Source organism: Cryptotermes secundus, unplaced genomic scaffold, assembly GCF_002891405.2.
Source record: "Cryptotermes secundus unplaced genomic scaffold, Csec_1.0 scaffold795, whole genome shotgun sequence".
Taxonomy (NCBI): domain Eukaryota; kingdom Metazoa; phylum Arthropoda; class Insecta; order Blattodea; family Kalotermitidae; genus Cryptotermes; species Cryptotermes secundus.
The window spans coordinates 563,781-576,325 of record NW_019745094.1 but is presented as its reverse complement, the minus strand read 5'-3'; the positions used below and the strand labels follow the sequence as shown (position 1 = coordinate 576,325).

The following is a 12,545-nucleotide window of genomic DNA, read 5'->3' as shown; positions in this document are numbered from 1 at the left end:
TTTCTTCTCACAGAAAATACATGTGAGAAGCGGGCCAGATCTGCAATACATTTTTTGTCCAACTACAAATTTGTTCCAGAACTGCTTGGGTAAAAGTTTCTTGTTCCTCCTAACAGTTCCAGTGATGTAGGTGCTTAGCTGATGGAGATGGTGGACAAGTGCAACAGATATGAAACAGGTGTTGACGAAGATATGGTAGCCTTTGCTGAGGTACTCTCCAAACTCAAGCAGTTTTTTCATGGTGGTACACTCCAAGCCATTTATTTGGATGCTGTCTTTCACTTCCTGAGACCGGACCACTCTGTACATGAAAAATCCCAGGCAGTAGTTGACTGCACAACAGCCAAAATTTGATTTCCTAAGAGTGGTGGTGCTTGTTGGGCAAATACCACATGAGACTGGTTTTGTTTCTGGTTCCTACCCGCCTTTTGTTGACACTGATATATAGGTGAGAGGTGTAGTGATGCCTGAATACTGTGTTTGCATGGTCCACAAGGGGTTGGTATCTTGCATAGGGACTGCAGTCTGGTTCTCCGGGGCCTGGCAATCCTTCACTGCTGATAAGGCAGAAGAAGTGCAGCAACTGTGAAAAGTGATGCTTGATAAGCATACTGCCAAACCATGGGGTGGCTTGGGAACATAGAGTGGACCACAATGATGCTATGGTTGACCTTTTGATGATACCCATATTTAGAATACAGGCCAGGAATCCTTTCATCTTGTGCATGGTAATTCTGATCCGGTTTTTAGCAGAGTGCGAACATAACCCACTTTACTGCTAATCACTTGCTGCACATATCTGTTGGATTCTGTCACCATGAGAGTAAGGATCAAGTCTGTGAAAAGGAGATGGAAGGAAGAAATAGGAGAAGAATCAGGAGGAGACATATGCTTATATCCAGACAGTTCTTGGAATTCGAAAGGAAGTGGAAGAGATTGCTCAGGTGACAGAATTTCCCTGTAGTCTTCATCATCCAGGTCATCCTCCTCCTCACTGTCAGACACAGGGTGGGCAGCTGGGGGTGTGGCATGTGGGGTATCTTCTTCTTCTTCGTCTTCTTCACTTGTATCATCAGTATCACTTTCCAGAATAAGGTCACTATCACTGTCAACTGTATCTAAATACTCTGATACATCATAGTTATCTAACCTACAGCTTGGACCAGCCACTGTCTAGTTAAAAATGTGAAATAACTATGTGTCCTACAAACTCCAAAAAATATAATGAAATTATAATAAATAATATATAACTTTATTATGGAAACAAATTACCGCCACTAAAATATGCTATATTCACAGTAAAGTACCTAAAACCATAGGTACTGGCTTGTGCTGCCACCTCTGAGTCATTTATGTAACTAAAAGAGCGTAACTCAGACTGAGCTGATATATCAGCCACCGGAGTGTTCTAGCCATTATCTGACATGCCAGTGGATCGGTGCACTGAGTCCTTAAGGGTTAATCAAATAATCAATCAACAATAATCTGATAGTCAAACAACAACTAATTACAAAGGAAAGAGAACAAAGCTCTGCAACTAGCTATCAGTATTGAAGAAATGTATTTCGCCATTCAAATAATTGACAGATCACAATGATGACACCACAATGTGTTACTGGTTACTGTACCTAATTAATTTCCTTAAACCTTAGAGATTTTGAGGCAATAAAACAAAAGCACTATTTTGCTGTTACCTCATAACCCAAGAATTACTGATCTGTTTCTGACTAAATTTTACATTCGAGATTCTTGCACAAATATGTCAAAATCATGTCCCTCTCTCTGCCTATCTGTCATCTAGTATCTGTGAATGAACTGTTGGCCAGATTTTTTTTTCATTCAATATGAGAACCTTTTAACTAAAAGCTGAGGAAATTCCAAAATTTCTGCCTCACTGACCCATAATTAAAGTCTACTTTACTTAAGCAAATTGTTGCACTTTAGTCTCATACTCAGAACCCACACCTCACTATGAATCATCACTCTGGTTCAATCATTCATTTCCTTCGCTCTGGATGGCTTGGTATTACATAATCACAGTCACCCACTGTTATTCCACAAATCACACAGCAAACATCACTTTCCTCTAAAACTTCACCTATTTGCTCATCTTTTACTAGACCATAAGCCATCCTGAATTAAATAATTAATATACAAGAAGACAGACAATTTAAATGTCCAAAAGGCAATGAACAGACTGTGAAAGAAGGTTACTAGGCACACAGAATGGTACTTCTCAGATAACTTTGGGAAGCAAATGAAATAAATGTATAGGTACAATTAATATTATCATACATGCTGTAACATGAAAGGGTTAAAGTTATGAAGTTCTGGTCAATAAGTCACAGAATAACTGTCACATTACTGCTGAGGAACTGCTGGCTGACACAAAAGCCGTCTGTTCAAAATGTAGCAACACTACTCCTAGACTTAAAATATATTGGCCAGCAACAGGTGGCTCCTTCTACTGCTTTCAGTTTAAGCTTGCTTACTTCATGAAATTCATCTTAACTTCCATCCTGCATGAATTACGTTACACTTACTGGGCATCAGATGACAAGCCAATTCATCAGAGGCATCTGGACACTGAGCTATTCCATCACATGCTTGTGAAATGGGCACACATGATCCATCGATATGGCACATAAACAAACCAGGTCCACAACTTCTAGTGGTCTTACAGTTCTCCTCATCCTCTCCTTCTTTGCAGTCTTTGGCTCCATCACACACCCATGATGACAGTATGCATTTCCCTAAGAATACAATTACAATGCCACATTGCTTGTGTTCCTCTGAGAGATAAGGCCACCGAACATTGTAAAAATAATGAAAATTTCAAACTGAGGAATGATAATCTTCTGTACATTCAAACCAGTAGGTTAAATCCTACCACCATCATAGACAGAATGGTTTCATGGCAAGGCCAAGAGGCTGTGCATTATGGAAATGATAATACGAGTATTTCAGTTCATAAATCCTTCAACAACTATGGGGATTAGAAGAGTATTGTCTTCTGGGATATACTGTCATGTAGTTCACTGAAAGTCAACCGACATTTTGGAGGAACATATCACCTCCATCTTCAGGGTTTAAGAATAAGCTGAGCACAGTATCAGCATGAAAGGTGGCTTTGAAAATGGAGACAATATGCCCCTCCAAAATGTTGGTTGACTTTCAATGGACTACATGGTGTTATATCCCAAAAGATATGGCTATATGCTATGAGAACCTCAAATCCCACAGATGGATCAGGTTCCTGAAAAGCACTGTGACTGGCCATTGCTGGCAAGATCGAGGCCTTCTGGCAAACTGGGAATGGGAAGAAATATGTCCACTGCTAATACTTACCAAAGCTTAGCTAAACTGCCTGGTCCTTCACTAAGCACAAAAAGTATGGCTGTTACAGTAATACTGAAGGCAGAAAAAAACTGCTCTCAGCAAATATGGATGTCTTACTGCAGAAGCCATTGCCTTTTCTGCTTGTACAGAAATGAAAAACCATGAACACTTAAAAACTATGGTTGGTGAGGGACTGCCATATTCTGAAAAAGATATGGGAAAGGAACATATGGAGAAAGGTAGAGCCAGTGTTGAGGTCACGAATGTTCCAAGAAAGTTGATGTGTCATGCAGAGGAGAATTTAAGTATTCTCCTGAAGACAATAAGAAAACTACACCTAAAACCAAATACCTCACAAATGTAAAGATAAACGCTGCTTAGATACAAAATAAATAAATAAACAGACAAAAATTAAAAATAAAAAAATTATTGTAATATACATTTTGTCAAGATAGTCTGATAATGAGTAAGTGAGGATAGTAGCCAGCTCTCAAAGAAACGAAACAAAACTAGGCATTGTATTTTTCCTGAGCTTCTTGTCTGACATTAATACAGTGTATCTGAGTTGGTTAAACAAAAGGTGATCTGCATTTTTGGTCTTTCAAGGGTCTCAAGCTACTTTTCACCTACACTGCCATTGGGAGCACACAGAATGCCGGTGTGAGGTATGCTTTTCAGCATTTCTCATTATATAATATACAGTTTCAGCACGAAGTTCTAGGATACCAATCACTGTGTTGTCCTTTCCAGATTCACAATAATAAAGTGTTCAAACCATTACTTCTGTTCAGCGCCATATTACAACACCTTCGCACCTTGACACAATTTTCTTTCTATTACTACTTTGCCATTTGTGCCAGACTAGTGAATGAGGACATCATTCTTTTATTTGAAAGATATGTGATTTACTGTTTAATTACATAATTTTGAGGGCTGCAGTATGGATAGTTGTACTTCAAGATTTTTGTATTATCCATTGCTTTTAATAATCTACACTACTTCTCCCCTCTATTACTTACGTACTCATGGAGCTGAGCCCTTCTTGAGGAGCCGCCAATTCTAAAGCTACTCAAGAATTTCCCAGCATTTTATGGAACCCGAAGGTTCATCACCATGTTCACAAGAGCCCTCCACTGGTCCATATCCTGAGCCAGATTTATCCAATCCCCTCTATTACCACTACTAATTATGAGCTCTCTTTAATTCAATCCAAACTTATCTTGATAACTGTTAACAGCAATAATTTTATGGCAAATGTTAACTGACCATTATAACACCAGAAATGATTCTCACTGCACGTCCCTGGAGTAGTAGGCACTGAACTGGATGTACTACTGTTTGGCTCACTGTCCTTCCCACAGCCTAGCTCATCTGAACCATCACCACAGTCATTGACACCATCGCACTTCCACCAGAAGGGTACACACTGTTTGTTGTTACAATGGAACATCCATGTGTGACACGTGTTCTGGAACCATGGCATTGAATATTAAAATTCCTGTTCACAAAGTGTTAAGATAATTTAAAATAATATATTTAAAAACAAATTAAATTTACTTTAGTAAGAATGCACATGTGAATACTCTCCAAAACTCACATTTGGCCATATTACAGTTGGAGTCGGCAGTGTTGGTCGTACAATGGATGTACAGTTCTCCTCATCTGAACCAATTTGTCCAGGGCGATCATGACAGTCATTGTCTCCGTCACATCTCCATGAACTGTATATGCAACGCTCATTCTTACACTGAAGACCAGAAACAAGACATTTTTTGCCACCATTGCTATTTATCATCTTCTATAGCGAAACTTCTATTTTGTGCCTTGAAAAAATATTTCCTAAAACATGTGTAAAATTAAGGTTTTCAAAGGATCGTAATGCCCAAGTCTAGCAGTTGGATACAGCTTGTACAGTTTGCTGGAAGGAAAACTTCTGTTGCTTTAAGCAAGATGCATCCCTTAGATGAGCATTACATTGCTCCACAAAAAGCTCTGCTACATGCTGATTCCCATTTCTCCCCTTCATTCCCATTACACTTCCCTTCTTCTTCATTTGAGAGAACAGAACTTTCCTGGGCATTGGTTCCCAGTGGCTCCAATCCAAACTCCCCCACCCTTATATCACATATCATTTTTGGCCACTGTGTTCCTTGGAGGAAGCAGGTTAGTCCAAATTGCTGGAAGCTATCTGCCAAAACACACAGCATCACAACCAAGTCGATCATAATCTTATTAAAAATATTAAATATATATAAGTGAAAGAAAGTTACATTTCAGAAGAAAAACAGTACCAAAGAATTCTATCTAAGTAAATTTGCTGAATTTAATATTTTACTCTAGGAATGGGAGGTCACTTTATAGTTGAATAAATATGATTTTTGACATATGTCTTCAACTTCTTTCTTGTCAATCTTTAAACAATAAAGCTCTTTCACCTGAAATTGCCATGGTTCACAAGTCTTGTTCTTACAGTTCTTTTCATCAGATGAGTCAGAACAATCATGTTCACCATCACAGCGCCAAGAATTTGGTATGCACTGCTTGGTAGAGCTGCACTGGAACTCTCCCGCTGTAAAAAAAAAAATGCAAGTATAAATCTTTTGCATGCATAATTAAATACAAGCAATAAACCATTTAAATGCAAATGTACATCACACAGCATGTTTCACTTCTCACATGTTGGTGTACACATGCAAATCATATACATTCCGTAAACCAAATGTGCAAGTGCCATAGAGACTAATAAAAAAATTAAAAGGGTAGTCACATTCTGAAAAAGTACTCCAAACCTTTCAATTTAAAATGTGCCTACTGCACAGTAATTTGGGATAGCTCAATCAGTAAGAGACTGGCTGCAAACTGAATAATCATCAGAGGAAACCAAGAGATTCTCTTCACCACCAAGTCTGGAATCCACCCTGGCTTATATCAATTTAGTACTGGGTTGTATTTCCTCAACGCAAAGTGGCCATATCATGAAGCTCTCTCAGTGCCAATGCCTAGATACAACTGGCCCTTATAAACCTTCACAAAGTTGTTAAAGCAAGGGGATAATTTTATCTATGTCTTTCACTACTTAAAGCTGGCAACACTGTTATATGACTGATTGATGTGGAAATGACTGAGACAAACATTATAAATGTACCAAAGATTTCAGTACTTCCCCATAATAATGTCACATGATAAGTGACAACAGACTTGTTTTGGACTGATAACTGGATTTACTGGACTCTTACAAATCGTGACTATAAGTAACTGTAACAGTTTCACACATCACAATACGCACTAAAGCTTCTCAGCCTGCTGAGTCTTCACCGGTTGTCTGGTAAAGGCTTCCAATGTGGTGGCATGCTCAGCTTCAGTGTTCAATGGCTTCTGTCGTTGTTGGCTGGCATCTATCTCACAACTTACAATAGTAAGGTCTTCCACCTCCCACACCTCCACCAGGGACAACCGTCTGCAACAACCTCTGAAGAGTCTGTCTCCCAACTGCTAACTGCAGACTCACTACTCCTGACTGACTCAGAGTCAGAGTTACTTTACGAATGGCGGTTTACCGCCAATCAGTTCATCTTGGCATCAGGCCCCTTGAGGCCCATGACCAGAGATATTTTTCCAACTGAACTCTTGCGGTAAGTCCTTATGTAACATCCCCTCTGACGAGAAAGTGGGTTTGTCTCTTATGAATACACCTGACCTTTCGTCAAGCGTATATTTTGCACATATAACATGTTATCGAAAATTCTTCCTTTTGCACTACACACAAGTTCTCTGTCAGTACAGGCTTTACAGAGCAGATCATGCCTAATTTACATATCTTATGTTACAATGAAAACTTAAGTCATCTGCACGGTCGTAAGCTTGACCACTGCCAAGTTTAAGCCTCTTATATTTTCTATGGCTGGCTTCACCTTGTCCTATAACTGACTCAGCTGTGTTTCATTCTCCAGATATATCCACTGACAGACCCACAGAGAACATCAGTTCCCACAATCTCTCTATTGTTGTATGAAGTAGCTATTGCTGTGGATCACATAGAAAACACCATTCCTAGCAGTACTTCCACTGGTTACTTTGTGCAGTGTGATGTGTTCCAACTGCTGCATCACCATATGTGCCACTGCCTAGTAACAAACGTCTTTTCTGAATAAACTACTCTGGCTTTCAGGGGACATGGCACAATATGCAGATGTGAACAGACAAAATTTTCTTAGTGGGTCTGGTACGGGGTCCACTCAGTCTCATGAGGATAACTGAGGAGCTATTTCAAGGAAATAGTGGCTCCGGTTTAGAAAACCGAAATTAAAGGCTGTGGGGATTTGTTGCACTGACCACGCAACACCCTCTATCTGCTGAAGTTGGCATTAATTTCGCCAACAAGCGGCAGTTGCTTGGTCATTATAGTTCACTTGCGGACTGAAAGCATGGAGTTTTTTTTTTTTGTATTAGTCATATCAAATTTTATTCAAGGATGAGCAAACTAGACATTCAACCAAAAGTCTGAGCTCTAAAAAAAATCTTCTCATTCTATCTGCAGACTTAAATTCAATTTTGATATCACACCATATTAATAAACTTAAACACACAAATACTTCTGAAACACATTGATCAGAGCTGCCATTTTAGACATCAACACAATTTTTTAAGAACCTCTTCATCAACAGTCACTCATTCAAATTGAAAATGTTATTCAATGTAAACTTTTTACAGAAAAAGCTATGAACATCACCTCAATGAACTTCACTTTCACCACAATGAAAAGGTTTTGTAGTGATATTTCCCATGTGGCTAATGTTCTTCATTAAGTTGATTACAACTGTGCATCAAAGGAGCTGTATTTGTTAAAGTTTAACTTCTGTAACATTTAATTTCATGCTGTTTCAGTGCATTCTCATATGTTTATACAGGAAATAGAATGGTAACTATGCTTTATGAAAGTGAACATTTACTGTATAATTCATTTCATAACCAAACTGATCACAGTCTTTACTGAGCATCTTGGATCCAATATCAACACACATCAAAAATCAATGGACAATTATCAAGTGAGATAAAAAATCACTGGACTATCAGGAGTTTAAATATTAACCCTTGGAATACAGAATTTAAATTCACTTGTGTTTAGTCACAGCCAAAGCATTTTTAGATCTCAGTGTAAAACTCTGCAAGGTTACATAACAAAATTTGTACTTAGTATGGTTTTTAAGCTGCTAACTTCAAATAAAAACTGGATTTTTAAAAAGGAATCCATTTACCTGTGTACAAAATTTTGAAACACCTGCCTTTCTAGACACAATTTTATTCATGTTTATGTGCAATTACTTTGACTGTATCACATATATTTTTAATTATTTCATTGGTGATCATGGGAAATGTGCCAGAATATTTAGAACAGACCAGCATATGATAACAGCATGCCTAATGCATCATATTCATGGATAACAGTAGCCATCATGACAAGGACCGTAACAGATCCAGCAACATCAGAGGACGCGGAAAAACAGCCATGGATAACAGATGGATAACAGTAGCCATCATGACAAGGACCATAACAGATCCACCAACATCAGAGGACGCGGAAAAATAGTGAGACCTCCAAAAAGTGAAAAGTGCAATCAATATGATAAAATTGAACTTTAATTCATGAACTTTTTAACCAATAATATAATTAAAACTAGTTAAAGTGAACTTGACGCAGTGATGAGCGTAAATAGGAAGTGACTGAATAACAAGTGAAAGTGAAAGCATAACTAGTGATCTGAATTGAAATTCAATTCGCAAATTTTAAATTTTAAATTTTAACTTTTGACATTTGGAATAATATTTTGACTTGTGTTTTGTGGGAGGAGCTTGATGTATTATTGAGCGTGGACCTGAATAGGATACAGGATCGAATAAGTGAAAAGGCGAATGTCATTGCGTGTAATTGTACAGCTGTGTTCGTACACCTGAAGATGACCTCTTGAGGTCGAAACATGTAGTGTAATAATAATAAAAATACATTGTGTGGTCAGTAAAATTGACTCTAATACCAGATAAAATTAAATTTAACAGGTACTCATTTTTGCATAATAAAGGTCAGTCATGACAGTTTCTGCGAGAATATGTGAGTTTAGTGTTTAAGACCTGTTACTTACATTTGCAAGCAGCCGGAGGTTTTGGGCTTGAACAATTGCTTTCGTCAGATCTATCTTTGCAGTCATCCTCACCATCACAACGCCAACGTAATGATATACATCGCCCATTATCACAACGAAACTCTTCAGAAGTGCAATTCAGGCGTACTGCAACAAATAACACCTTCAGTTACATATTGTACATGACTTCTATGTCATACAAATTCTTCTCTTGTTACTTCTGACAAGACAACAGTTTTTGTTACTATGTAATTTTTCTGCCTAGCATTGAATCTCCCCTCCTATATCATTATCAACCAAAATGATGGCCTAAAACCATGCACCTGCAAAGACTAAAAACCAAAGGAAGCTCTACCACATGAACACAAAAAAAATAAGAGAATGAAGGTCACAAATTCAATTTCCGATGAGGACGCTGGATTTTTCAATTGATCTAATCCTTCCAGTTGCATTATGGCCCTGAGGTTCACTCAGCCCCTAAAAGAAATGAGTGCCAGGAATCTTCCTGGGGGTAAAGGTCAGCCTAACAACCTCACTGCCATCTGTAGGCTGACTGTCTAGAAAGCTTGGGAGCCTCAATGCCTAACAACTATATGGGCCTCCACAGCCTGTTACAGAAATAGTTTTACATTTTAGCTTAAGAAATAAATTTAATCTGATTATTTCAAACATGCAGACTTCTGTATGAGGATATGACAGCTATCCTCCTAGGGATTATGCTTCATTGGTACTTACCTGTAACCATACTACACACACCAGTCCCAATTGTATTAACTACCAAATCTGACCATGTAACTGGTTTAAAGAGCTATGTGCATGTGCTGAATATAAAAATCAAATCCCCCATGCCTTTGAATTTAGAATTATGTTTCTTCTGTACAGCTAAGTCTGATCCACAGAAGAAAGTTCAAAGGATGTGTGCACTGTGCATTCAAAACTTCTTTCATTGGTACTCAAACCAAAACTATCGGCACACTCATCCACACAATTAATCAAACCTAGTTAGGCTCCATATGTAATGTGGATTATGCACTAAAATTGTGTTTAAATCTGTGAAGTGTAATTTTAAAGGCATTAAAAGCTGGTCTTCTTTTGTTGCACGCTGAGACTGCCAACCCACTCTGTTGGTTTCTTGTTTGGCTTTCTCTTCTACCCTGAAGATATATTCCTGTGAAACCTACCCCCTCTCCCCCCCTCTCACACACACACACACACATATTAAAAAATTACAATAAATGAGAGACGTGTCTCATTTTAAAATCTGATGAACTTCAAAATGGAGGCATCTTATATGGCAAGAACATATACCACTGGCTGATTTCAAAACTGTTGCAAATGCTGATCACTGTGACTGACAACAATGCTGGCTTCTGTAGCATAAATTTTCAAGGTGGATCATTGCAAAGTTGAATTATTGTGTGTGCTGTATAACAGGCTTATATGTGCATACACAAACATAGGCTTCCCCTTCCCCCTTTTAAAAAAGCCCACTTGTGATAAGGGAGTATATATTCAGCTAAGACATTTTCTGACTGAAGTCTCACAAGCTGTAAGAGCAGGGTAAACACTTATCATTTCAAGATAAATGTTCATGGCCACAAAAATAGTTGATCTATTGTAACACAACAGCTGAAAGCCAGAACAGTGGAACAAGCAGCAGCAGCCACTGCTAAGCAACAACATGGTAAACATATTTCCTCAGCAAAATATCAACATGCAACAACAGAGGAATTGCCAAAAGCAGTTTTTTCTGTGTGGTTCACATCAAGGCTTTATAGCATGCAATAACTGGAAAAATAAAGTCTGTTGGCGGTTAATAGTTTTGAGTTGCAAGTGAGCAGTGGCAGCTAATGGTTGGCCATGAGGAATGCCCATTATTAGCAGCCATTATCTTGTAACAGCTAGTGACAGAATACCTAACAAACAACTTTGTCTGTGCTGTAGTTGTGGTGATTTAAGGGGTGTGTAAATTAGTAACACTGTTGTAATCACTTGTAGTTAAGAGTTATAAGGTCCAATAAATTCAATTATCAATCCAAAGAGCATGCCTACTCACTAACACGTGACACTATCATACTCACTGCATCCACCTTCATCACTCCCATCAGGGCAATCACGATCAAAGTCACAAACCCAATAAAGTGGGATGCACTTCCCATCCTTGCATGTAAACATGTTGGCCTCACAAGTCGTGTGCCTACATCCCACTTCATCCGATCCATCTGCACAGTCATTCTCCCCATCACAATTCCACAACTTTGGGATACACAACCCATTACCACAGGTGAAGAAATCTGATGAACAGGTGCTATTTGCTGAAATGGATAAAATAACCAGAAGGGGACATAAGACTTAGTAAGACATGGGCTGTGTTGAGAGCAAGAAAAGCCAACACAATTCAGCTACATAAAAAACATATACTGGCATTCCTGATTTAAAAAAAAACATAAAAGCTGAATTTCTGAGGTAGAACTGAGAAAAACAAGGAGCTTCATAACTTGTACTCTTTTCCAAGTATAATTAGATTGATAGTCAATGAGGATGAGGTGGTCAGGGTATGTAGCATGAATAGGGGCAAAGAATGCATATAGGATATTGAAGGGCAAGCCAGATGGGAAAAGACACTGGGAAGACCAAGGCGCAGGTGGGTGGACAATATTAAAATGGATCTTAGATAGGATGGGATGGATTGGATTGATCTGGCTCAGGATAGGGACCAGTGGAGGGCTCTTGTGAACATGGTAATGAACCTCCTGGTTCCATAAACTGCTGGGAAATTCTTGAGTAACTGCACAATTGGCAGCTTCTCAAGAAGGGCTCAGCTCCATGAGTGAGTGAGAACTGAGAAAAAATTTCAACACATAGATTTCTCAGTCTCAAATTTCAGTTCATACAACAGCTTTTGCTTAGTGCAGTAGCTGGCAAACAACCAAATTTATAATAATCAGGACATCTGGAAATGTTGGCACAAATCAACTTGTCAGCAAAATCTCTCCCTCCCACTCGCTCTTTCTGCCCACTGTGAAAAAGGACACAGCATAACAATTCAATTTTTTAGAATACAATATT

General features: G+C 38.5%; 1 protein-coding gene across 1 annotated transcript in view; it reads right to left on the bottom strand.

Moving 5' to 3' along the window:
* The window catches only part of LOC111874966 (sortilin-related receptor), a 66,359-nt gene that overhangs the window by 23,639 nt on the left and 30,175 nt on the right, over positions 1-12,545 (bottom strand). Inside the window, exons 16-21 of the mRNA XM_023870872.2 lie at positions 11,558-11,791; positions 9,477-9,623; positions 5,775-5,908; positions 4,937-5,086; positions 4,606-4,807; positions 2,544-2,753 (exon numbers count right to left, since the gene is read on the bottom strand). Of these exons, the coding sequence (XP_023726640.1) occupies positions 2,544-2,753; positions 4,606-4,807; positions 4,937-5,086; positions 5,775-5,908; positions 9,477-9,623; positions 11,558-11,791 (1,077 nt within the window). The remainder of the gene's footprint in view (positions 1-2,543; positions 2,754-4,605; positions 4,808-4,936; positions 5,087-5,774; positions 5,909-9,476; positions 9,624-11,557; positions 11,792-12,545) is intronic.